General features: G+C 39.1%; 6 protein-coding genes and 3 pseudogenes across 9 annotated transcripts; 8 read left to right on the top strand and 1 right to left on the bottom strand.

Moving 5' to 3' along the window:
- Positions 1–946: 946 nt before the first annotated feature.
- On the top strand, positions 947–2866 carry LOC147940554 (uncharacterized; annotated as a pseudogene). Its single transcript, XR_015563450.1, has 8 exons — positions 947–1035; positions 1170–1198; positions 1324–1452; positions 1566–1685; positions 1794–1914; positions 2018–2184; positions 2254–2284; positions 2446–2866. The product of XR_015563450.1 is annotated as an uncharacterized LOC147940554 (transcript).
- Positions 2867–2890: 24 nt separating this feature from the next.
- LOC147940553 (uncharacterized) lies at positions 2891–4520 on the top strand. Its single transcript, XM_087460786.1, has 8 exons — positions 2891–3001; positions 3131–3156; positions 3283–3429; positions 3532–3656; positions 3748–3873; positions 3969–4132; positions 4218–4263; positions 4385–4520. Exons 3-8 carry the CDS (start codon positions 3370–3372, stop codon positions 4419–4421), a joined length of 558 nt encoding a protein of 185 aa, XP_087316912.1. The 5' UTR covers positions 2891–3001; positions 3131–3156; positions 3283–3369; the 3' UTR covers positions 4422–4520.
- Positions 4437–6987, top strand: LOC104708661 (peptidyl-prolyl cis-trans isomerase FKBP15-3-like). The gene is made up of 5 exons (XM_010425258.3): positions 4437–4568; positions 4934–5021; positions 6525–6566; positions 6675–6723; positions 6817–6987. The coding sequence occupies exons 1-5, from the start codon at positions 4527–4529 to the stop codon at positions 6899–6901; spliced, it is 306 nt and encodes a 101-aa protein (XP_010423560.1). The 5' UTR covers positions 4437–4526; the 3' UTR covers positions 6902–6987.
- A 2099-nt stretch (positions 6988–9086) lies between these two features.
- LOC104708660 (assimilatory sulfite reductase (ferredoxin), chloroplastic) lies at positions 9087–12551 on the top strand. Its single transcript, XM_010425257.3, has 8 exons — positions 9087–9793; positions 10005–10781; positions 10920–11216; positions 11316–11513; positions 11600–11734; positions 11830–11946; positions 12022–12180; positions 12274–12551. Exons 1-8 carry the CDS (start codon positions 9608–9610, stop codon positions 12325–12327), a joined length of 1923 nt encoding a protein of 640 aa, XP_010423559.1. The 5' UTR covers positions 9087–9607; the 3' UTR covers positions 12328–12551.
- Positions 12552–12992: 441 nt separating this feature from the next.
- Positions 12993–15030, top strand: LOC104708658 (uncharacterized). The gene is made up of 8 exons (XM_010425255.3): positions 12993–13290; positions 13385–13502; positions 13598–13653; positions 13744–13791; positions 13904–14001; positions 14487–14556; positions 14645–14755; positions 14847–15030. The coding sequence occupies exons 1-8, from the start codon at positions 13171–13173 to the stop codon at positions 14895–14897; spliced, it is 672 nt and encodes a 223-aa protein (XP_010423557.1). The 5' UTR covers positions 12993–13170; the 3' UTR covers positions 14898–15030.
- On the bottom strand, positions 14923–16352 carry LOC104708659 (uncharacterized). The gene has a single exon (XM_010425256.3). The coding sequence runs from the start codon at positions 16350–16352 to the stop codon at positions 15033–15035; it is 1320 nt and encodes a 439-aa protein (XP_010423558.1). The 3' UTR covers positions 14923–15032.
- A 371-nt stretch (positions 16353–16723) lies between these two features.
- Positions 16724–19494, top strand: LOC104708657 (8-amino-7-oxononanoate synthase). Its single transcript, XM_010425254.3, has 10 exons — positions 16724–16973; positions 17159–17289; positions 17373–17480; positions 17576–17814; positions 17898–17939; positions 18186–18273; positions 18364–18497; positions 18687–18926; positions 19007–19075; positions 19160–19494. The coding sequence occupies exons 1-10, from the start codon at positions 16724–16726 to the stop codon at positions 19290–19292; spliced, it is 1434 nt and encodes a 477-aa protein (XP_010423556.1). The 3' UTR covers positions 19293–19494.
- A 404-nt stretch (positions 19495–19898) lies between these two features.
- Positions 19899–21743, top strand: LOC104708656 (cytochrome P450 77A4 pseudogene; annotated as a pseudogene). The gene has a single exon (XR_015563437.1). The product of XR_015563437.1 is annotated as a cytochrome P450 77A4 pseudogene (transcript).
- Positions 21744–23497: 1754 nt separating this feature from the next.
- Positions 23498–25526, top strand: LOC104708654 (cytochrome P450 77A4 pseudogene; annotated as a pseudogene). The gene has a single exon (XR_015563436.1). The product of XR_015563436.1 is annotated as a cytochrome P450 77A4 pseudogene (transcript).
- The last annotated feature ends 15 nt before the right edge of the window (positions 25527–25541 follow it).

Here is a 25541-nt window from a genome sequence, read left to right as displayed (position 1 = left end):
TCTGTGATTCCGGCCCGACGAAATTGGCTGCAAGTCATTAGTAATTCGTAAAGGGCAATCTCGGGAATTCACGGTGGGAACCCTAGAAAACCCTCGGTCTACAGTCCACTATATAAAGAAACAGTACTCACTGGAGAAAAGGGATGAGACTCGCATACAATACCCCGAGAGCAATACTTTGCGTCTAAAGACTCTTGTTATTTTCTGTATAATTTTTTGTTAGCTTCCGAGCTCGTCGTGACTCACTTGTCAGTTCTCCTGTGAACTGACGAGCACGATCTTGACTCGTTTTAGTGACGACCTCGCATCCTTATCGTTAATAAAGAACAAACTTCACTCTTTCCCCTAAAATCGATATTTATTTAGTGTTGTGCAATCCCCAGTACAAACAAATAGGGTGTCCATCCATTGGTCGAGTTTCTGATGACTTCTATGATTGAAACTGATGAACATCTAACATTTTCTGATTGCAGGATTTGTATGTGTCCGTGGATTCGAACAGAAGACAAGAGCACCACGTCCGTTGATGGCAAGGTTGCATTTTCCAGCGAGTAAATTGAAGAACAACAAGACCTAAAGATCAGTGGAATAAGGAATACGCATTGCGTCTCTGCTCCCCCTCTAAATAAAAAGGCAAGCAAAATGTATCTAACATTCATATAGAGTAAATGACAATTGATCCACAGATCCGCAATCGATCTAATTTGACAAGGGAATGAGATCGAAAACTACAAACAAATACCATTAACATTGGAACAGAGGGCTTCATGAAACCTATATGATTCTAGACACGAGAACATTGAAAGGGTAATGATTTATGGGCTTACTCCAGGCCAGAAATAAATTTACGGCCCAATCCTTTGTTTTAAAAATATATACAAAATGATAGCCCAATAATGTTTTTTTTTTTTCTTTAAAAAAAGTTATAAAAAAACCCTCTTCAGACCTAATTTAACGACGGACCCCAAAAACTGTAAGACATCTTTTTCAAGGGTTTATCGCCCTTCTCCAACCATGAACAAATCCGCATTAAGGGTAACCTTCTTCTTCTTCTTTACCTTATGGATTTTCTACTTATTCAGTCTAATAATCCCTAGCTTGTCTCTCAATTTAATGGTTTCTTCACAAGTAATTTGTAGAGTTTCTGATTAGATCTTTTGTACTTTTAGGAACCGAACTCGCCTCAGCCTAAAGTCAGGTAATTATAAATTGAATCGTTATTTGTCAGTTTATTTTTTTCGTTTTTGTATGTGTGATAGTCGATGCATTGTGTTCTCGTCACGTTGATGATATAAACGTACGGTATTATCAAATAAATTGCAGTGACATTGGTAGGATTATTGTTTCGGGATATGACACTAGCCATAGCCTTCCTCTTGATGTTGCTGAGAGTGCGTTGGAAAAGCATTTCTCTTCATGTGGAGAGGTCACGGATGTGTGTATTGACGATAGGTTTCGTAGCTTCTTCTTTCTCTAGTTTTCACGTACAGCTGATCGATGATCAGTTCAAGCTAAAATGCTTAACTTAAAAACGTTTTTTTTGGTTTTAAAATGCATGCATGCAGTTTTGTTATCTATCTTGTGGGAGAAGGCGCAGTCGATAAGGCATTGCAACTTAATGGTAGTGAATTTGATGGATGGAATCTCACTGTTGACCCTTTTCCGTTTCCCGAAGATGCAAAAGAGTAAAACACTGCATCTTTTATTTGGAGATTTTTAATTTGTATCTTTATAATATAACATGATGTGAATTTGATCATCTCGTGCGTACAAAATCCTATTATTTATTGCAGTAAGATTGTCGTAAGAGTCTGAAGGATTGGACACTTCCCTTAGTAAAAATGATCTCCAGAGCGCTTTTAGTCCTCTGTTCTCTCAATATGGAAAGATCGAAATCCTCTTGATCCACGAGGGGTTTGTTTCTTTTGCGGCTTCTCTTCCTCTCCATTTTTTCCCATTAAGTTATCCAATTCTCCTCTAACTAAAATACTACTTGTCTATTTGTTGATTTTTACAGCTCTGCTATAGCTGCTATTTACGGAAAAAACATTGCAGATAAGGCGTCTGAACTAAATGGGTTCTACATGGGAGAACGCAAATTAGCTGTTCGTTGGGTTTCTGTACCGAGAATACGCACTGTTCACGCACTCCGCCGCCGCAAGTGGCCAACTCTTGCTCTCCTAGGTACGTACTACATTAATTTGTTCTTGATTTCTTGATAACAAAGTAATACTTTTGTGGTTTATTGTTTAGATGCCCATCACTCTGCCATTCCACAAAGCAGGTAATTGATTGAATACTTTTATTTTAAACATTGAATAATCGAAAGTATTCATGTCATTGGGAAATATTAGCTAGTCGATTTATGATTGTACAATTAATGCTTCTTTCAAACCTTTTTTTCCCATCTTATATTTTCTTTTTGTAATATTGCTGAGGTGAAAGCTTCAAGACCCCAGATAAACCTGCTGAGAAGAAAAGGAAGTCAAGTGAGGAGGAACAGCAAACAGCTGACCGAGATGAGCTCTTTGTTGACGATTTACGCATGGGCGACCCCAACGGCAAGAAAGCTGTTCCTAGGAAAAGGGTATGCTCATTTAGGTCCTAGTGAGATCGAAAACTACAAACTAAACAGTTTTTTCCGATCCTCTCCATAGTGATTGACAAGGGAAACAAATACCATTAACATTGGACCAGAGAGCTTCACGAAACCTATATGATTCTTCTTAATAGGAAACAAAAAAATCTAGACACGTGAACATGACATGAAAGTGTAATGATATTTAATGTCGATTCCCTCGACGGTTCGAAAGATTAGGACCATATGTGCTTAGGCCAGGCCAGAAATAAATTGACCGCCCAATAATGATTTTTTTTTTAAAAATTATAAATACCCTCTTCAGACCTAATTTAACCCCTAAAAGTAAAACTGTAAAGATATTTTTTTCAAGAGTTATCGCCCTTCTCAACTTCTCCAACCATGAACGAATTCCCCTTCGAGGTAACCTTCTTCTTCTTCTTTCCCTTATGGATTTTCTTCTGATTCACTCTCTATAACCCCCCTAGCGTGTCTCTCAATTAATGATATCTTCACAAGTAATTTTTCTGATTAGATCTTTTGTACTTTTAGGGTAAGAAATTGCAGCCTAAAATCAGGTAATTTATAAATTGAATTGATATTTGTATTTCCCTTTTTGTTTTTTGGTATTTGTAAGATGTGGGATGCATGTGTTCTCGTAACGTTGATGATATATACGTATGGTATTATCAAATAAATTGCAGTGACATTGGTAGGATTATTGTTTCGGGATATGACACTAGCCTTCCTCTTGATGATGTCGAGAGTGCGTTGAAAAAGCACTTCGCTTCATGTGGAGAGATCACGGATTTGTATCTTGCCATGAACTATTTTACGAAGATTCTCAAAAGGTTCCGTAGCTTCACCTTCTTCCTCTAGCTAGATTTACACGTACAGCTGATTGATGATCAGCTCAAGTTAAATGCTTGCTTTTGGTTTTGAAATTCATGCAGTTTTGCTTACATATATATCTTGTGGGAGAAGGCGCAGTCGATAAGGCCTTGCAACTTGATGGAAGTGACGTGGGAGGATGGAATGTCTCTGTTAGGCCTTTTCCGTTTCCCGAAACTGCAAAAGAGTAAACCCACACTGCATACCTTTTTTATTCTGTAGATTCTTTTGTATCTTTTAATATCCAGGTGAATTGATATAACATCTACTTGTTGCAGTAAGGTTCTGGTAAGAGTTGAAGGACTTGACACTTCCCTTAGTAAGATTGATATCGAGAACACTCTGAATAATCTGTGGTCTTCATATGGAGAGGTCGTTATCATCAACATTTACAACGTCGAGGGGTTTGTAATCGTGACTTCTTCCTCTCATTTTCCCCAATCGTTCAAGTTATCAAATTCTCTAACTAAAGACTTGTCTCTTTGTTGCTTTTTTACAGCTATGCTGTAGCTGCTATTTACGGAAAAAACATTGCAGATAAGGCGCATGAACTTAATGGGATCGACATGGGAAGACGCAAATTAGCTGTTTGTGTGCTTTCTGTACCGAGAATACGCACTGTCCACGGACTCCGCCGCTACCTGCCACCTCGTGCTCTCCCACGTACTACTACATTATTACTTTGTTCTTGATTCTTGATTTCTTGATTTCTTGATAACAAAGTAAAACTTTTGTGGTTTATTTTTAGATTCCGATAGCTCTACCAGTGATGAAGACTTTCCATCACAATGCAGGTAATTGACTGAATATATTTTTTAAAAAAATTGAGTAATCGGAAGTATTCATTTCTCTGAGTGTACAATGGTTCTTCCAAACCTTTTCCCATCTTATATTTTTCTTTTGGTATTATTGCAGAAGTGAAAGCTCCAAGACCCCAGATAAACCTGCTTAGAAGAGGTCTAGGGAGGAACACTCTACATTAGAGAGTAAAGCCGTGCCTAGTAGTGTTGATCAGCAAACAGCTGACCGAGATGAGCTCTTTGTTGACGATTTACGCATGGGCGACCCCAACGGCAAGAAAGCTGGTCCTGGAAACTGGGTATGCGCATTTAGGTCCTAACTTGCATACATAATATCACCACATGATTACTGCATTGACATATAGGTTGAGAGGAATGTGGGTATTTAAAGAATTGACATTGTATTGGAAAAGAATTGAAGAAACAAAATGTCTAATAAGAGACCTAATAAATTATAGCACAAGACTTTTATGTTGTGGTGAATACTAGACAATATCGTCTTTGTGGAATTGGGTCTATCAAAGTTTGTGTGTATCTTTCCAAATATATGTTTGAGCTCATTCTACATTGTCTCTGAGTGCAGGTTATTGTCCATGTCACTGCAATGACATATAATTAAACATATAATATATGTTTGAGCTCATTATATTGTCTCTGAGTGCAGGTTTTTGTCCATGTCACTGCAAGCCTTAAGGAGAATGGGAAGGTTTTCTGTTCCACTGATGGAGAACCACCTGCTAAGATTCGTCTAGGTTGGTATTGTGACTAGATGCGAAAATAAGGGCTTCATATATATAATATACATTCAGTGGGTGTTTTTTGTTTTTTTTTATAACTGTTAATTATATTACCAAAATGGAACTTGAGGTTTACAAGAGTTTAATTAGAAACTATAGCCCAAAAAAAAAAAAGCTATAGGTTACAAGTTATATAATTAGATCGAACTACTAGCCGGATCAAATTCGTGGTAAAACATGGGAGAGCCATTTGGATAGCAGTCCCTTGCAATGGTTAGAGTGCTGGTGAGCAAGCAGTATGTCCCGAATTGTTCTGTCAAGGACCCGAAATAAGACAGCAGGGGAGGTGATAGGGCCGCCGTGGCAGCGAGAGTTTCTTTCTTTCCAAATCAGATAGACCGTAGCTTGGGTGACTAACTTCTTCAGTGTAGAAGGGAGGGCTTTGGAGTGACCGAGGAGCCAGTGGATCATCGTTTGCCTGTCCACAAACATGAGCTGCGTAAGTCCCAGTCTGGGCAGAACCAAATGCCAGACCTGTAGAGAATAACTACAGTGGAGAAACAGATGGTCTCGAGTCTCTACTCCATTAGAGCAAAGATTACAAACTGGATCAATATTGGTTCCCCACCTGGTCATTCGCGATTTAACAGGGAGCCTGTTCAGGTTAGCAACCCAGAACGTGAAGCTGTGTTTGGGTATTCCACGCTTAAACCAAACCGCTTTATACCAGGCTTTGATTAGATCTGAGGGACGCAGAGCTTCCCATGTAATCTTCGTGTTAAAGGAATCCTTGCTGCTTCCCACTAGTCCCCAAGAGTATAAGTCCGGGCCTGACGCAGCAGAAGGAGGTTCCATCGAAGAGAGAACAATTCTGACTGTATGAAGCAGATGGTGTCTGGTCCTGGCAGATGGGAGTCTCCAACCAAAAGAACCAGTACCTTGAGCTACAGTAGCATCTCTAGGGATACCCATTAGTCTCGGTCCATCCTCGCCGACAAAGTCAATCAAAGGACCTAGCTGACTCTAGTTATCAAACCAGTAGCTTATTGTTGTCCCATCTCCCACTTTGCATCCAAGAAGAGCTTTTACCTGAGGCTTCAAGGAAATAAGAGATTTCCACATCCAAGTAGCACCCTGACCAATCTCTATGGTCCAATAGTTACCACTCTTTACCATATGTGCCTTCATCCAAGTTACCCACAGAGATCCACTATTCGTGAAAAGAAGCCAGATCAACTTGAGATTTAGCTGAAGTTTCTAAGCCCGAGCCCTCCCTCCTTTTTAGGTAGACAAACCGTTTTCCAAGCAACTTTAGCTGAGGTCCGCTTCTGTTCCAATGATGGAAGAAAACCTGCTAAGTTTCGTCTAGGTTGGTATTTTGACTAGATGCGAAAATAGGGGCTTCATATATGTAATATATATATATATATATATATATATATATATATATATATATATATATTCAGTGGGTGTTACTTGGATGCTTATTATGTGTTTGTCGTTGTTAATTACATGCAGGTCATAGACATGTCATTGAAGGAGTGGATGTTGGCGTTAATGGTAACCTAGCTAATCTCTTACTGGTTTTGTATTCACTATGTATTTTCAAATGGTGCCATCATGTTGTTTTGATCTCTTCTTTTTTTTTTTTTGTGAATTATTTCAAAGGCATGCGTGTTGGTGGCAAAAGAAAGCTTACAATTCCTCCAGCAATGGGGTAAAATAGTTAAAAAGCCTTTGCAAATGTCTTTTTAATGTGATGTTTTATTTTAACATTTTTAATGAGATGATAATATTGTCTGGCTCACAGGTTTGGTGCGGAAGGTCTTGGCGACATGATTCCTCCTGACGCATGGGTGGTGTATGATGTCGAACTGATTAGTGTTAATGAATAAAAAAGATTGAAATGAATCCATGCATGCATGATGAGGTTTTTTTAGGTGTGATCTAGCTTTCTTGTATTGTGAGTTTTCTTGCTTTATTGTATGTATTTCGTGGACTTGCTGACCTATTTACTTTTTGATTACAAAAAAAAAAACGAAACTGGAATCTATCAAATTGGTTTTTTATTTTTATTTTTATTCTAGACACAAGAACATGAAAATTGTTGCTTTTTAGTCAATTCCCAACGGTTCGAAAGATTTGGACCATATGGGCTTAGTCCATGCCAGAACTAAATTTATGGCCCAATCGCTTGTTTTGAAAGATATATGAGAATTGATAGCCCAATCCAGTGGTGGTGTTTGATGTCAAACTGATTATTGTTAAATAAAAACTTCCTTGGAAACCTAATGAAAATGAAAAGAAAGAAACAAAATTGATTTGAGAACTAATGAATGAAGTTCATTGGACAAAATTGATTTCAGAACTAATGAATGACGTTTAATGGGCTATTACATTGCTTAGATATATATTTTTTCAAATATTTTGGACTTATTTTTCTTTATATCGTTTTAAATTTTAATATATTTTCTTCTATAATATATTTTGATTTGTTTTACAACATTTTTAGTATTGTATGAGAGATTGAAAAAAACTGTCAAGATCATGGTGTGCCAATACAATCTTTCCCGTTTGGCAGACCATAGTGTGCGACAATCTTGTCTACCTAACAAAAAAAAAATGAATATCAATTATCATAGTTTATCAATTATCATAATTAATGATAAACTCATAGTCAATCAAAACCATTATCACTGCAATTGGGTGTCCATTCATAGCTCGAGTTTCAACAAATTTCCATTGGCCATTCATAGCTTGAGTTTCAACAAATTTCCATTGGGGTTAATCTGTACACATTTTAAAAACTTATAATTAATTATTTAAAATATTTATACAAAAATGTTGTAGACTCGACCAACACATTACTAGATGATCTTAGTGTAATAATGAGCCTTAAGAAGAGTATGAGCATCAATAAATATAACAAAAACAGAATGCTAACCAAAAAGAAAAACAAAGTCATCAAATGACCAAAGTATTGTTTTTAATCTTAAGACTCTTCTACGGTTTTAAGGCTTTGATTCGTATCGTAAGTTACTATTAAGAACGAAATTGTTTTATAATATTACAAAAATTCAAAATTTATGTTTTGATTGAAATATAAATTAGATATACTTTTCATATGATAATCCATCATATGGTAATTCATCAAACAAAATCAAACAAAAAACCGAACAAAAAAAACATAAATAAAACCGAACAAGCAAAAAATAAATAAATAATGATAATCCATCGAACAAAATCAAAAAGAAAAATCAGCAGAGACAATTATATTTTCTTTGGAAGTGTAGTTTTTGAACCAGACAACCGTGACTGCGATCGGACTCCCATTCATAGCAAATTCTTCAAGCAAAGTGTCCCAATCGTCACTACCATAACTGGACATAAGTCTCATCGACGATAATTTGTAAGTGTTCCCCTACCATTCACATTAAGAAAGTTAGTACCATTCACATTCACATGTAGAAAGTTAGTGGCAATTCAACAAAAATAAATTATTCAAATTACCTTCGTAGATCTGATACCACAACGTACAAGAGCACGCCTAACTTCATATATACAACATATATCGTACATCAGGTCCCTTGTTGTAAGTTCAATAAGATCATTGACAAACAGGTACTCATCCATAGCCATTTCCCTTTTAATCTTCAAAAGAGCTTCAAACTGCCTAATTAAGGCATAAGCCCAACAGTTAAAACGGTTTTGGATATTTTTGGATTCGATTTCTAATATTTCATTTCGCATTAGATTATCATGCTATAAATTAATTTTCAGTTTTAATTAGATATTTTTTTATTAGCCACATAAATTGGATATTTTTTTGAAAATTAATAACATATTGGAGACTATCTATCTTTCTTATAAATGGGAACATCTTTTTTTTTTTTTTTTTTTCAGTTTTTGATAAAAAAAATTGGAGATTAGAATATGCTGATGGATTAAAAACATAAGATAAATTATGGTAGGAGCAAAAAGTTGTTAGCACCAGTTAACTAAACTCACATACTCATGTTTAGCATGTGCCCAACACAAACACACTTGTACCTTTTCAGCCTCACGAACGGCCAAGTAGGTGAGAGAGAGAAAGAGACTCACAGTCATTTACCTTTTTGCCCTTTTGTTTTATTCTCTCGTCGTAGTATCTGAACCAACGATCGTCCGCCACGTAGATACTCTCTGGTGCACCAAGCCGCAGAGTAGCATTTCCAAACCATGAGCTCACTTTGAATATATCCATGATGCCATCCCGGTTCACGTAATTATCAGAGTAAAAGTTCGATTTTCATTTCGCATCATTAGATTCTTATCCACGCTCCTCTCATCTTGAACGTAAACAACACGCGTGCTTCATCAACCGTTAGATCCACCATCGACGGTAGATTAAATTCATCTCAACAGTAAAGCGGTGCGTTTCACGCGATTCTCATGTTGAGCCGCCGCACGTGTCATGCACGTGACAGCGCACGTTAGCATTGACCACTGTCTTTCTTCTCTCTGGAGTAGTTTGTTTTTAACACACGCCCTGATTCGATTTCTCTCTCACCCACCCAAAAAGCCACCCACTCTCTCCTCTCTCTCTCTCTCTCTCTCAAGCGATGTCATCGTCGTCGACGTTTCGAGCTCCGGCGGGAGCCGCTACCGTCTTTTCGACGGATCAGAAGATTAGACTCGGTAGACTCGACGCTTTGAGATCCTCTCATTCCGTTTTCTTAGGAAGATATGGACGCCGCGGCGTTTCTTCTCCTCCATCCGCTTCTTCGCCTATCCAAGCCGTCTCCACGGTGAGTGTCGATATCTGATTTATAGTATTCGTAAGAAATTTTCCATTTATGGTTAGATGCTTTTTGAATCGCCTTTGGTTCTGTTCTTAACATGGTTCTGATTACAGTTTTTAGTGTAAATGATTTGTGGGAATATGAGAGATTGATGCAGCTGTAATAGTGAGAAAGATTCTGTGTTGCTTGCTCATGTTTGATTTACGTTTTTATTCAGCCTGCGAAGACTGAGACTGCGACCAAGCGGAGCAAAGTCGAAATTATCAAGGAGAAGAGTAACTTCATAAGGTATCCTCTAAACGAGGAGCTTTTAACAGAGGCTCCAAACGTAAACGAGTCTGCCGTGCAGCTCATCAAATTCCACGGTAGCTACCAACAGTACAACAGAGAAGAACGTGGTGGAAGATCTTACTCCTTCATGCTTCGTACCAAGAATCCATCTGGCAAAGTCCCTAACCAGCTCTACTTGACTATGGATGACTTAGCCGATGAGTTTGGTATTGGTACTCTTCGTTTGACCACCAGGCAGACGTTTCAGCTCCACGGTGTTCTGAAGCAGAATCTTAAGACAGTGATGAGCTCGATTATTAAAAACATGGGTAGCACTCTTGGTGCCTGTGGTGATCTGAACAGAAATGTTCTTGCTCCCGCTGCGCCTTATGTGAAGAAAGACTATCTCTTTGCACAGGAAACAGCTGACAACATTGCTGCTCTTCTTTCTCCTCAATCAGGGTTCTATTATGATATGTGGGTTGATGGTGAGCAGTTCATGACTGCTGAGTCTCCTGAGGTAGTGAAGGCTCGTAATGATAACTCCCATGGAACTAACTTTGTCGACTCTCCTGAGCCCATTTATGGCACACAGTTCTTGCCTAGGAAGTTCAAGGTCGCTGTAACTGTGCCTACGGATAACTCCGTCGACCTCCTTACCAATGACATTGGTGTTGTTGTCGTTTCAGATGAAAATGGGGAACCACAAGGTTTCAATATTTATGTAAGTTGACATTCTTTAGACTAAATGTGCTATTATTTATATCTAGTTTAATGCTTGTTTGTTGCCTTTTCTCGCAGTATTCCTTTTCTGGATTATTTATTGGTTATAAACTGTTGATGATCATGTCTCATCTTGTAGGTTGGTGGGGGTATGGGAAGAACACACAGAATGGAGTCTACTTTTGCCCGCCTGGCAGAACCAATAGGTTATGTTCCAAAGGAGGATATCTTGTATGCTGTGAAGGCCATTGTAGTCACACAGCGAGAACACGGGAGAAGAGATGATCGTAAATACAGCAGAATGAAATATTTGATCAGCTCCTGGGGAATTGAGAAGTTCAGAGATGTAGTCGAGCAATATTATGGTAAAAAGTTTGAGCCTTCCCGTAATCTTCCAGAGTGGGAATTCAAGAGTTACTTGGGATGGCATGAACAGGTTTTTGTTACTAAAAAATTATTGAAAATTGTGTCACTCTCAGATTTTCTCTAGTGGCTTAAACAATAATGTCTTATTTTTTAATCATGAACTTTGTAGGGAGATGGTGCTTGGTTTTGTGGGCTTCACGTAGACAGTGGTCGTGTTGGAGGTATTATGAAGAAGACACTGAGAGAAGTAATAGAAAAATACAAAATTGATGTCCGCATCACACCAAACCAAAATATTGTACTGTGTGATATAAAGACCGAATGGAAGCGTCCCATCACCACAGTGCTTGCACAGGCTGGCTTGTTGGTAAGCAGCATTATTTGCAATAATTTATGCTAATCTGATAGCGCTATTGTGTCATAAGCTGAGTAAATTACTGCTTTCTTGTGCAGCAACCTGAGTTTGTCGACCCATTAAACCAAACCGCAATGGCTTGTCCAGCTTTTCCTTTGTGCCCTCTTGCAATAACTGAGGCAGAGCGCGGGATTCCCAGCATTCTAAAGCGAGTGAGGGCAATGTTTGAGAAGGTAAGATCACACTGTTCAGATAACTTACACTGATCTAACCTTTTGTCATCAACAGCCATTTGATCTTGATTTGCAAAACTCCTTCCGTGGATCAGGTTGGTCTGGAGTACGATGAGTCTGTTGTGATAAGAGTAACCGGTTGTCCTAACGGCTGTGCAAGACCGTACATGGCTGAGCTCGGTCTAGTTGGAGATGGTCCCAACAGCTATCAGGTATTGGTTTGAATACTAGTTAGACAATGTAGTAATCTAGCAGGGTCATATCCTGAGTTGTTGTGGGTTCCGCAGGTTTGGCTTGGAGGAACACCGAACCAGATGGCGATAGCTAGAAGCTTCATGGATAAGGTCAAGGTTCACGACTTAGAGAAAGTCTTTGAGCCATTGTTTTATCACTGGAAACACGAGAGGCAAACCAAAGAATCATTCGGAGAGTACACAACCCGCATGGTAAGGATCATAACTTTTGAGACTTGAAAGTTTATATTATTTGAATACGAAGAAGAAACAAATGGCTTTGTTTTTTGTATGATAAAATTGCAGGGATTCGAGAAACTGAAGGAGCTAATAGATACATATAAAGGAGTTTCTCAATAAGCGCACAGAGATCACCCTTGGTTTTATAAATTTATGTGATGTCTCTGTCTGAACTGTTGTTACTCTTCGGTAACCTCTGATGAAGAGAACTTGTTTTTAGTTTGATTTTGTACCTTCTTTCTTTGTGGATTGCTTGGTCTTTTTGATCGGGATAAATAAGGTATTACTGTATTATTATTAAATAAGCCTTCTTTTGGCTCTGGATATTATTTGATTTTCTCCAATTGCTCTTTTTCTTTTTTTTGTTTTTCTCTGTTTATTTTTGTAAATACCTTATTCTGAAAACCTTTTTAAAACTTAATAATTAAAAATCTGGAGAAATTGAGACACCATTGTTATGTTTTTATTGTTTTTTTTGTGGACAACACCATCGTTATTATTCAAAGAAAGCTAAGAACAAAAAATGTCAACTGTTTAAACATTATTGACAAAAAAAAATGTCCACAACTATTTAAACAGTATTGACAAAATAAAATGTCCACAACTATCATAAAAGCATACAATATTCTTATCAGGAGAGAACAATCTATTAGAAAAATTATGAAAACTTATGTAATATTCAAAACTTATATAAGAATTTTTAAGTAACAAAATAAACATGTGATCGTTTAAGTAAATGTAGATATTTTTGACCTTTATTGCAATTGTTCATCTTTTTTGCTAGTAACTGGTAATAATATATTAATAGGCGACATGTAGACAAAAAGAGTAGAGTTGAGGGACATAACTGGAAAACATATTTCACACCGATTAAATTGGTCCTAAAAACCTAAGCGGCTTAAACCCTAATTGAATCACCCTCTTCTTCTCTTTCTCTCTCTCTCGACGCCGACGACAGCAACCATGGGTGCCAAGGCGAAGAAAGCTCTAAAGAAGAACATGAAGAAGATATCTGCTTCGGCTGCTTCTTCTCAGCTACCTCTTCCCCAGACCCCGACCCCGAAACCGTCGGCTGATTTTTTGGTATTTTAGCTTTCTCTTATTTCGATTTCGTTCCAGACTATTTTTAGGGTTTTTTTTTTACTTTGAATTGAATTGTTTGTGTTTTTGTCGATAGCCACTAGAAGGAGGTCCAGCTAGAAAAGCTCCAGTGACCACCACACCTCTTGAGACTAAAGCCACTGTGCTATACATCGGTCGAATCCCTCATGGTTTCTATGAGACTGAGATTAAAGGTACGAAATTTACACCCTTTATTACGCCTTTTGTGTCACAGACTTGTTTAGGTGTTCGATAATCTGATTCTGCTCTCTCTCTTGGTTGGTTATAGCTTTCTTCTCGCAGTTTGGGACAGTTAAGAAAGTTAGAGTCGCCAGAAACAAAAAGGTTTATACATTGATTTGATGCTTTTACTTGTTTACTCTAGTTTGAGACTATGTGCTGTTCTTTGTCTCACCAATTTTGTTGTTTTAACAGACTGGGAAGTCGAAGCATTTTGGGTTTATACAGTTCGAGGACCCTGAGGTATATAATACTTGAAAAATCTGTTGTAAAATTGGTGAAACCAACCCTTATGTTCTTTTATCTACGTCCACCCAGCTTCAATTCTTAAACTTTATGATTCCGTTCTCTGCAGGTGGCGGAGATCGCAGCGGGTGCAATGAATAATTATTTGTTGATGGAGCACATGCTTAAAGTTAATGTCATTCCACCAGAGCATGTTAAACCCAATCTGTGAGTGACTTTAAATCGACTTTGTTTTGTCAAGTTAATTGGCATATCCAGTTGTGTAGGTTAGGTAAAATAGCTCTTTTTCTAATGCTATCTCGTCTAGTTTGATGCAAGCTTTCAAGGACAATGTCCGCAGGTCTTACTGTAACTGGTTTATCTGGATGGTTATGGTTTCTAGAGTGAGATTTTATGACATTTGGCTGTTAGGATATAGGATGTGAAATAAAGTAAAGAGAAAAGAGTGTTTAAAGAGTCTTTCTTGCATGAGATGGTTTACTTATGAGTCATGAAATTAGGTTAAGAATCATGTGCATTAGTTGGGTTTCCAAATTTAATCCTCTTTCGTCATAATGTTAAATCCATCTTGAGAAGGTAGGGTGTGCGAGTCTCTCTAGTGTTTCAACGAGAGAAAATTCAAGTACTGTCTGGAGAATTGTTCTTTTCGAGTAGTTGTGGATCTTAATGTATCTTCGTCTTGAATGTTGTAGGTGGAAAGGGTTTAAGTGTAACTACAGACCAGTGGACTGGGTTCAGATTGAGCGTAAACAACACAACAAGGTCATCTTTTTCACTTTTCTTGTGATCAATTTGCCAATTTATGGAGCAAGTGACTTAAAACTTTGATTTCTGTCGTTTTTGTATTCAGGAAAGGACATTGGAAGAGCATAGGAAAATGTTGCAGAAGGTAGTGAAAAAGGATCAGAAAAGGAGAAAGAGAATCGAAGCTGCTGGAATACAATATGAATGCCCTGAGCTTGTAAGTTTCCAGTTACACAATTCTACTTTCTTTACATTACGTATTGAACACTGAACTAATGGTTGCATATTCTTTTGTGTCACTGCTTCAGGTTGGAGACACCCAGCCAGTACCGAAGAGGATCAAGTTTAGCGAAGACTAGAGAAGCAGCCGAAGCTGAACAAGACTTTTTCGATAAGCTATTTTTTGGATAGGATTCAGTTCTGTTGTACTTTTTGTCATTAAATCATAAACTAAACTTTAAAGTTTGCAATGAAAATTCCTATTTGAATGGATCTCAAATTCTTCGTATAGCATCAAGAAACTTTTCCGAGACAGCAGGTGTAAGATTCTCTCTTGTAAACCCACTCTTGAGACCTCTAGGTGAAACGGTTGCGATGAGAACAAAGTTCTCTCCATTTCCAACATCAATCTCATACAACTCAGTGAAGACGTGTCTAAATTTGTCTTGAAGTTCTTGGTAGAACGCCTTGTTTGGAGGAATGACATTGATAACGAAAACCCCTGAAGGAACAAGAAGTGTTCTTGCAGCTAACAAAACATCTTGAGCCACAAACTCAACCGGTGGAGCAGTCATGCCATGAATTGGATCAGTAGAATCGAGATCAACCATCAAAGCATCAAATTTGGCATCACCACAGCTAGAAGAACATCTCTTCAAGAACTCAATACCATCTTCAACGTGAACACAAGCAGAACTTTCCTCTAAACCAAAGTATTGCCTCGCAATCCTCAAGACTTCAGGATCTATCTCTACGCCTGTAACCTCAAAACCTAATTGTATCCTTAAGAAACTAAGCAATCCACCACCTCCAACTCCAATACACAATGCCTTTGGTCTAGATTTGAGCTTATCACTCTGAGAATCATCAATCAAAGAAAGACTTGCAACCATTGGTACCAAGTAAGGATGCACTAGTTCCGTGAGATCAAGATTGAACTCTGTTCCGGTTAACGACGGAGAACAATTCGAAGAACTTGCAGGGATGATTCTGACATCAGATTGGACTAGATTAGGCATCCTCTTAAACCTCAATCTCCTCCTGAATTCTCTAACTCCATCATCGATCTCAATCTCTACATCCTCAATCAGCATTTCACCAACGAAAGGTCCAACGGATCTCTCCAGCTCAACACTAGAAACAACGTTATCATCGTAAATCAAGAAAGGAACGTCATCGATTTCGTCTCGCGTTAGGGTTTTAGGTGACAGAGCTACCACAAAAGGTTTCATTGTCATCTCGAGTCTCTTAGATTCGTCGTCGTCTTCACCGGTCGGTCGGTGGTAAACCGCCGGAAATCCAGAGCCATCGTCGGGATCATCGCCGATCAAGAACAAACGAGAGATGTCTGGGAGATTAAGGAGGAGCTGTAGATGGCCGGACTCAGTGGAGAAGATCCAATCGGATTCTCGGTGCTTGGGGACGAGTATGGCGGCGACGGCTCGGGGAGAAGATGAAGACTCGGTTGAGTGAACAGGCGAGTCGAGGACGGCGACTCGGAGGAGATGAAACGGAGGAGAATTAGGGTTAGGGATTGTGAAAGAGACGAAACGAGAAGGAGAGATGTTCTCGAAGATTCTCACATCCAGCGCCATTTTCTGATTTTTGATTTTTCAGTTTTTTCTTTTCACCATCTCTCTCTCTCTCTCCGTCTTTATTGGGATTTTGCTCCTTTACAGTAAACCGGACTTAACCAAACCGATCATGTGACCTGCACGTGACTTAACTCTAATTTTTCAGTTTTGTTTTCATTCATTACTCCTCCTCCTCACTTGTCATGGGCTTCAAGCTTCATCATCTCCCAGGCCTCTCAGATTCTCTCAATTCCTTCTCTGTGGATTCTTCACACATGTAGATGCAGGTGCGTTGTTATTGACGTCATTGGAGTGAGTAGCAGATGAGAGGCTTAAAGTTCTCTTCTTTCACCGGCCAGTGAAGTGAACCCAAAAGCACAATTTTCCTTATAATGGAGGATAATTCGTGGGATAAGTGTGTGGAAGAAGCAGTGAATGTGCTTGAATCGAGGCAAATTCTTCGATCTTTGAGACCCATTTGTATGTCTACGCAAAATGAAGAAACTTTGGTGAAAAGCAGAGGCAACGGTGGAGATGAGTACAAAGTGTTCGACGGTTTGTGTCAATGGGATCGAACTTCAGTCGAAGTCTCTGTCTCAATACCCACATTTCAGAAATGGCTTCACGATGAACCCAGCAACGGTACGTTTCGTTTTTTTCTTGCCAAGAGTTTCGGAGTTTCCAAAGCTACGGTTTGTTTTGGAACTTTAGACAGCGAAATTTTGTTTTTTTGCAACATATTGAGTATAATTGATGGCTATAACTGAGTTGATTAGTCAAAGGTATGGTTTTAATAAAAATATTGGTTAATAGTTTCACATTGACAGGGGAAGAGATCTTTAGTGGAGATGCATTAGCTGAGAGTAAAAAGGGGAGATTCAAGAAGCTACTTTTGTTCTCTGGGAATGATTATTTGGGTTTGAGCTCACATCCTACAATATCATACGCTGCTGCAAATGTATGTTAACAAAACCGTTTCATGTCAACAAACTAAAGTATAGATTTCTTCCACTGCCTTATGTTTTTTTTCCCTCAAGACAGGCAGTTCAAGAATATGGTATGGGACCTAAGGGTTCTGCGTTAATTTGTGGCTACACCACTTATCATTGTTTGCTTGAGTCTAGTTTGGCGGAACTGAAAAAGAAGGAGGTAAAGAAATCTTCCTTTAAATACTTGAAATGGAGTCTCATGCTGTTGATATGTCTCGAGCTGAAAGCAACTGATAAGTTTTTTAATCCTTTTAGGATTGTCTTGTTTGTCCTACTGGGTTTGCTGCCAATATGGCTGCAATGGTTGCTATTGGAAGTGTTGCTTCTCTTTTGGCTGCTAGTGGGAAACCTCTGGAAAATGAAAAAGTGGCCATCTTTTCTGATGCTCTGAATCATGCATCAATTATTGATGGTATCCGTCTTGCTGAACGACAAGGAAATGTTGAAGTTTTTGTTTATCGACATTGTGACATGTGTCACCTTAATTCGTTACTGTAAGTCCTTCACTTCCCCACTTCCCCATCTCCCCCATTGATATCTAGTTTTCTATTTATGACATCTATAACTGTTTGGACAGATCAAGTTGCAAAATGAAGAGGAAGGTTGTGGTGACTGATAGGTCAGTCTCATTTGCAACTTACTGCTCTTGTTCTTTCTTTTTAGCTGTAGTATTTAATTGCCCCAACCTGCTTTCTTATCTGATCATGGTTTTTTCCTTTTTGCTATTCATCCACATGTCGCTATTCATAATGCTAACTACAAAGGCTAAACATTTCAGATTGCTTATTAACGCCTTTGGTGTTTTGAGACTGTAGATATATGAAAGGAAGTTCTTATGATTGAATCTCATTTTTGGTTTTGACAGCTTATTTAGTATGGACGGTGACTTTGCACCAATGAAAGAGCTCTCTCAGCTTCGGAAGAAGTATGGTTTCCTCCTAGTTATTGATGATGTAAGTTGGTTTGAATCTGTTCAAGCAAAATTTTAGTATATTGGTGTCGACTACTTCTTTTACTGAAGCAAATTGATATTGATCGGTCAGGCCCATGGAACATTTTTTTGTGGAGAAAATGGAGGTGGCGTGGCCGAGGAATTTAACTGTGAAGCCGACGTAGATTTATGTGTGGGCACTTTGAGTAAGGCAGCAGGGTGTCATGGCGGATTCATAGCTTGCAGGTATAAAAGGCCTATGTGATCTGAAATTCGTGAATCAAGAATATGTTTTAGTATTGGTTGAGACCTCTATAAGGTCCATCAAAGCTTATGATAAAGTGAATCAATAATCAGTCTGAGTTGTCTCAGTTTCTCTAGAAATTAAACAGAGTATTCATTGTAGTAACAGCTTAAGTTTATTGATGGAAACAGCAAAAAATGGAAGCAACTGATACAGTCTCGAGGTCGTTCATTCATATTTTCAACAGCAATCCCTGTCCCAATGGCTGCAGCAGCTTATGCAGCAGTTGTAGTGGCGAGGAAGGAGAGATGGAGAAGAAAGGCAATATGGGAGAGGGTAAAAGAGTTTAAGGCATTATCTGGAGTTGACATCGCAAGCCCAATTATCTCACTTGTTGTAGGCAATCAAGAGAAAGCCCTCCAAGCGAGCAGGTCCACACACATTTTCTTACTCTCTCTCACACACACACAAACAAACTTGTAGAGCTGATTGGTTTTTCTCATTGTTGCAGGTATCTATTAGAAGCAGGCTTCCATGTAATGGCAATAAGACCGCCCACAGTTCCAGCCAATTCTTGCAGGTAAAGAACAGACTTTTAAATCAATATTCTTTGAATTATTCTCAGGTGAAACTCATCATATGTTGTTGTGGAATTTTACTTCAGGCTAAGGGTGACACTAAGTGCAGCACATACCACAGAAGATGTGAAGAAACTCATCACTGCGCTTTCTTCATGTTTGGACTTTGACAACACCACCACCATTCACATTCCTTCCTTTATCTTTCCCAAACTCTAAAACAAAACGGTTTTGCTGTTGTCTCAATACATCTAAAATCTAATTCAAAAATTGTTGTGATAGTGTCAGACTGTCAGCGAATAATAATCACTTGAGCTAGAAGAGAGTTCCATGTACTGTATTGTTGTAATCCCTCCTACTTTGCAGAAGGAGCAATATATTTGAACATATATTACATCATGTATGTAAAACATTGGTCAAAGGGTACATTGTTTCATAGGGCCATGTAAGCAAAAGGCCCAACTGATAAAAGCATCACAAGCCCAAATCGTAAGAGTATGAGCTGACCGCGGGAAGACGAGAAAGGAGCAGAGGCGGGAAAACATTCATCTTCTCTGTACACATAACATTAGAATGTTACTGGTTTATGTATCTTTTGCCATTACTCTCCGTATTTGTTTTAAACGGTAACCAATCCCAACTAAAAAGAAAATTCAACTTAATACCAAATGAGTGGAGAATGTATTTTTTTTTCAAGCAAAACCATATATATATTTAGAAATTTCGCCATACGTTATACTATGTTTTGCTAATAACACAAACACAAAGATTTTATAAGCAAGAACATGTTTATAGAAATCAAAGATACACATATTCTCATACGTTACACCAAAAGCTTTCTTATAACACTAGCATATCAATACATATATATATACATGTGTTGATCCAAATAGTATCATCAAAACAGTTGCAAAATTGCTTCTAGTTCTTGTTCATCATTAATTCAAAATCCATAACTTAAAAACCTCAGTACTCAAAACACCGAAAATGTTAGAAATCTCCGATAGTGTCTTCTTAGTCACACTTGTAGCAATCCTCGTAACAAGTTTGGTTTACACACTCACTCACCTCAGTCACAAATCGAATCCCGTGAACCTCCCACCGGGTCCACCGGGTTGGCCCGTGGTTGGTAATCTGTTACAGTTCGCGCGCTCCGGTAAACAGTTTTTCGAATACGTAGACGAGATGAGAAACATCTACGGCCCAATCTTCACACTAAAGATGGGAATCCGAACAATGATCATCATCTCCGACTCCAACCTCGCACACCAAGCCTTGATCGAGCGCGGGGCCCAATTCGCAACCCGACCCGTCGAAACTCCGACCCGTAAAATCTTCAGCTCCAGCGATATCACAGTCCATTCAGCTATGTACGGTCCCGTGTGGCGTTCACTGAGACGCAACATGGTTCAAAACATGCTCAGCTCGAACCGGTTAAAAGAATTCGGTCCGGTTAGAAAATCCGGAATCGACAAGCTCGTTGAGAAGATCAAATCGGAGGCTAAGAACAACGACGGGATCGTATATGTTCTGAGAAACGCTAGATTCGCTGCGTTTTGTATCTTGTTAGATATGTGTTTCGGAATCGAGATGGAAGAAGAGTCTATCGAGAAGATGGATGAGATGATGACGGAGATTTTAATCGCCGTCGATCCACGAATCCACGATTACCTTCCGATTCTAACTCCGTTTTACTTCAAGGAGAGACGACGCGCTCTCGAACTTCGCCGGAAATTGGTTGAATTCGTCGTCGGATTCATCGAGAAGCGGCGATCGGCGATTTTAAACCCCGGCTCCGACGAAACGGCGTCGTCTTTTGCGTATCTTGATACTTTATTCGATCTTAAAGTCCACGGGCGCGAAACGACGCCGTCTGATGAAGATCTCGTGACGCTCTGTTCCGAGTTTCTCAACGCCGGTACGGATACGACGGGGACGGCGATCGAGTGGGGAGTCGCGGAGCTGATTTCGTTTCCTGAGATTCAAACTCGGCTGTACGATGAGATTAAATCGACGGTGGGAGATGATCGTAACGTCGAGGAGAAAGATTTGGATAAATTGGTCTTTTTACGAGCTTTTGTTAAGGAGCTTCTCCGGAGACATCCTCCGACGTATTTCACGTTAACTCACGGCGTCACGGAGCCGACGAATCTCTCCGGTTATGATATTCCCGTCGGAGCTAACGTTGAGTTTTATCTTCCGGGTATAAGTGAGGACCCGAAGATCTGGTTTAAACCGGATAAATTCGACCCGGACCGGTTTATTACAGGTGGAGAAGACGCTGATTTAACCGGAGTCGCCGGAGTTAAGATGATGCCGTTTGGAATTGGGCGTCGGATTTGCCCGGGGCTTGGAATGGCGGTAGTACACGTGGAGCTAATGCTGGCGAGGATTGTTCAAGAGTTCGAGTGGAGCACGTACCCGCCGGAGAGCCAAGTTGATTTCACCGGAAAGTTGGTGTTTGCGGTGGTGATGAAGAATCCGTTGAGAGCGAGGGTTAAAGCTAGGGTTTAAGTTTCGTGGATTTCACGTCTTTTACTCTTTTTAACTTGACCAAACCCGGTTCAAGAGAAAATTCACATACTGTATTGGCTGATTTGATGTGGTTTAATTAAATGTTGTTATGCTACTCTTCAATTATACTGAGTAAAGCCTTTCAACTTCGGTTTACTTTTTTGGTTTAGTTGCTTTGACTAAATGTTGTGTTCAAATTCAGCATAGTATAAAGCACAAAACCAAATAAAGTTGGCTTAACTGGTTACTGAACCAGCCTTGGTTCGTCTCAGGTGATTTAAGTTAAATTGATTTTTGGATTGCTTCGGTTTACTTTGGTTAGAGGTCTATTGTCAACTCTCAAGGAATAAGGGTCCGGTTTGACTTTATTAATTCATGATTAAGCCATTTTTTTTTGTATATCTGGAGTACGTTTTATCACACTTTCTTAAAAAACAGATAAGCTTTTTACTAGTCTGTAGAATTCTTTATTTACTATACTACTCATGAGTAACAGTTGAAATATCTGACAAGTTAATTGAATACCAAACAAGTCAAACACATTTTTTTGAGATTTTTATTTATTTTGAAGGCATAATATATAATATGATGTTGAATTCTGATTAGCTAACAATACGACACTATTTTTATTCATTGTTTTCGGGTCTACCAGAATTGGAAAATGAGTGAGTTTAATGGCTTTCTGAAGACATTTAGATTTCCCATGTTACTAATTTATTCAAAAGGAGCAGTTGAAAAGCAATAAATAAATGGGATAAAAAGACATGCACTGATACAGAAAACTCCTAAAGTCCCAAATTGTATTTATTAGTAGGAAGAAGGTAGCTAGTGAGCTTCTTGAACTGATATACGAATTTGGAGACTCGCCATTGAAGAAGACCGGAGAAGTAAAAGCAGAGAGCAATGTGTGTGGTTCATTAGCAATGGCCACTGCTTGGGATTTTAATTTTGAGGCTAAGGAACTGCCCTCGCATCACTCTCTCTCTCTCTCTCTCTCTCTCTCTCTCTCTCTCTCTCTCTCTCTCTCTCTCTCTCTCTCTCTCTCTATCTGTCTAAAACTCTTAAATTCTGATAGTAACGTTCATTGATTTGTATATTTCAGCTTTTCTCCAACAAACAACCCCCCGCTTCTTAATAATAATCAGCTGTTGACAAATGAAGTAAAGAAAAATACAATCACTTGTGTTTTTAATCATGTTAACTGGACCTGATATGAAAACGAATTTAAAGTAAATGTTTTGACCTAACATATATATGCCGACCGACATATTGATGAAAGATACTAGTTTTACATGACTTTTAGATAGATTGCTCATATAACAAAAAAAACATTTCTTAAAATATATATGCATCGATGAGATTATGTCTAACGTGAATTAGCTCAGGTTTTGTTATTGAATGTTTAAGAGTTGATGATGTGAACACCTTGTAGAAAAGAAAACTCTCCCACTATAGATTCTGACATGTGTAACTATAATATTCACCGAGATATGTTTCATATGTAGGTCCAAGTCCATACAACCAAAAATAAGTTTTTGTATCTGCTTTCATTATAATCTATTTAATAACCAGCATTACATATTTTGGGACATACAGTATCCTGTTTAAGCTTTTGTTTCATTACTCTTACCTGACATAGATCTCATCTTTACTATTTTGACTATTTGTTGTAACAATCAGTCCATGGTTGTAGGTTTCTCATAATCAATTATGAATTAAACGTTGTTTGTTTCAATAAAAGAGTGTTCTAAACGGGTCACCTACAGTTGTAAAACATTCATGTCATTTTAATAAAAACACACCCTGCAGATAGGGCCAATACACAATTCAAGTATCAATAGTCTCAACTCTCAACATATTAAAATGTAAACACAATTATTTGAAAAAGAAATTGGTGAACACAGTTTTTTTTTTTTTTTTTAAGAAATATTTAGATTTATAGGGTTATTGTCAAACTATTTAAGCGCTCTTTTATGATTAGTGAAAGTTCCAATTTTGAGAAAACAAAAACATATATTAATCCTTGTGATTATCTTCCCCTGAGTCATACATGCAAAATTAATTATCCCTCTGTTTCAGGTAGCAGCTACCGTCCACAGTATACAATCTTGACTATTTTTTGAGTAATGATGTTTACCAAATTCCAACCCAAAAAGTTTTAACATTTAATTTCAAAAATATTTACTTCAAATCTTTTTGCATGCTTTCACTCTCTTCTTATATAATCTTCATCTTCTTCTTCATCATCTCTACTGCTACATTCAAGAGAACAAAAGAAATGTCTCTCATCATCTCCTCCTTCGTTCCAACTTCTCTTGGTTATACTTTGTTCGCCATTATCGTCTCAGGTTTCGTTTTCATCCTAACTCGATGGAGTTCTTCCAAGTCAAAGGGAGGTTTAAACCTTCCTCCAGGTCCACCAGGTTGGCCGGTGGTCGGAAACTTATTCCAGTTCGCTCGCTCCGGTAAGTCGTTCTTCGAATACGCGGAGGAGCTTAAGCAAAAGTACGGAGGAATTCTCACAGTGAGAATGGGTACTCGTACGATGATCATACTCTCCGACGCGAATCTAGTCCACGAAGCTCTGATCAAACGAGGAGCTCTGTTCGCAACCCGACCCGCCGAGAGTCCGACCCGAACAATCTTTAGCTGCGACAAATTCACCGTCAACGCCGCCAAGTACGGTCCCGTGTGGCGGTCACTGAGAAGAAACATGGTTCAGAACATGCTTAGCTCAACACGCCTCAAGGAGTTCGGATCGCTGAGACAATCCTCCATGGATAAGCTCATAGAGAGGATCAATTCGGAAGCTAGAGAACACAAGGGACTCATCTGGGTGCTTCGAAACGCGAGATTCGCTGCGTTTTGTATCCTCTTAGAGATGTGTTTCGGAATCGTCATGGACGAAGCATCGATCGATAAGATGGATGAGATTATGAAAACTGTGCTAATGACCGTTGATCCACGGATCGACGATTACCTTCCGATCCTCGCTCCCTTCTTCTCCAAGGAGAGGAAACGAGCTCTCGAAGTCCGCCGTGAACAGGTCGATTACGTCGTCGGAGTTATCGAGAGACGACGGAGAGCGATTCAGAACCCGGGATCCGACGAAACGGCGTCGTCTTTCTCATACTTGGACACGCTCTTTGATTTAAAAATCGAAGGTCGTGAAACGACGCCGTCTAACGAAGAGCTCGTGACGCTCTGCTCCGAGTTTCTCAACGGTGGTACGGACACGACGGGGACAGCGATCGAGTGGGGGATAGCGCAGCTGATTGCCAACCCTGAGATTCAATCTCGGCTCTACGATGAGATTAAATCAACGGTGGGAGATGATCGTAGCGTTGAGGAGAAAGACGTGGATAAAATGGTCTATTTACAAGCTTTTGTTAAGGAGCTTCTCCGGAAACACCCGCCGACTTATTTTTCTCTGACGCACGCCGTCACCGAGACGACGACGCTCGGTGGTTACGATATTCCAGCCGGCGTTAACGTCGAGGTTTATCTTCCGGGTATGAGTGAGGATCCGAGAATTTGGAGTAACCCGAAAAAGTTTGACCCAGACCGGTTTATGTTGGGTAAGGAGAATGCTGACATAACCGGGATTACTGGAGTGAAGATGATCCCGTTTGGTGTGGGCCGTAGGATTTGTCCAGGGCTTGCAATGGCAACCGTACACGTGCATCTGATGCTTGCGAGGATGGTTCAGGAGTTCGAGTGGAGTGCGTATCCGTCAGGAAGTGAGATTGATTTCGCCGGGAAAACTGAGTTTACGGTGGTGATGAAGAATCCGTTGAGAGCTATGGTCAAACCAAGGATTTAAAATATTTTAGATTTACGACGCCTTTTATTTTTGTTTTCGTTATAAGAATATTATTAACCATTATTGTAAGGACTTATTAGCTTATAAACTTTTTAAGTATCCACATCTACACAAAACTACCATAGAACATT

The sequence above is a fragment of the Camelina sativa genome, chromosome 8, assembly GCF_030686135.1.
Source record: "Camelina sativa cultivar CO46 ecotype springtype chromosome 8, ASM3068613v1".
Classification (NCBI taxonomy): Eukaryota; Viridiplantae; Streptophyta; class Magnoliopsida; order Brassicales; family Brassicaceae; genus Camelina; species Camelina sativa.
This window is presented reverse-complemented; position numbering and strand designations above follow the sequence as displayed.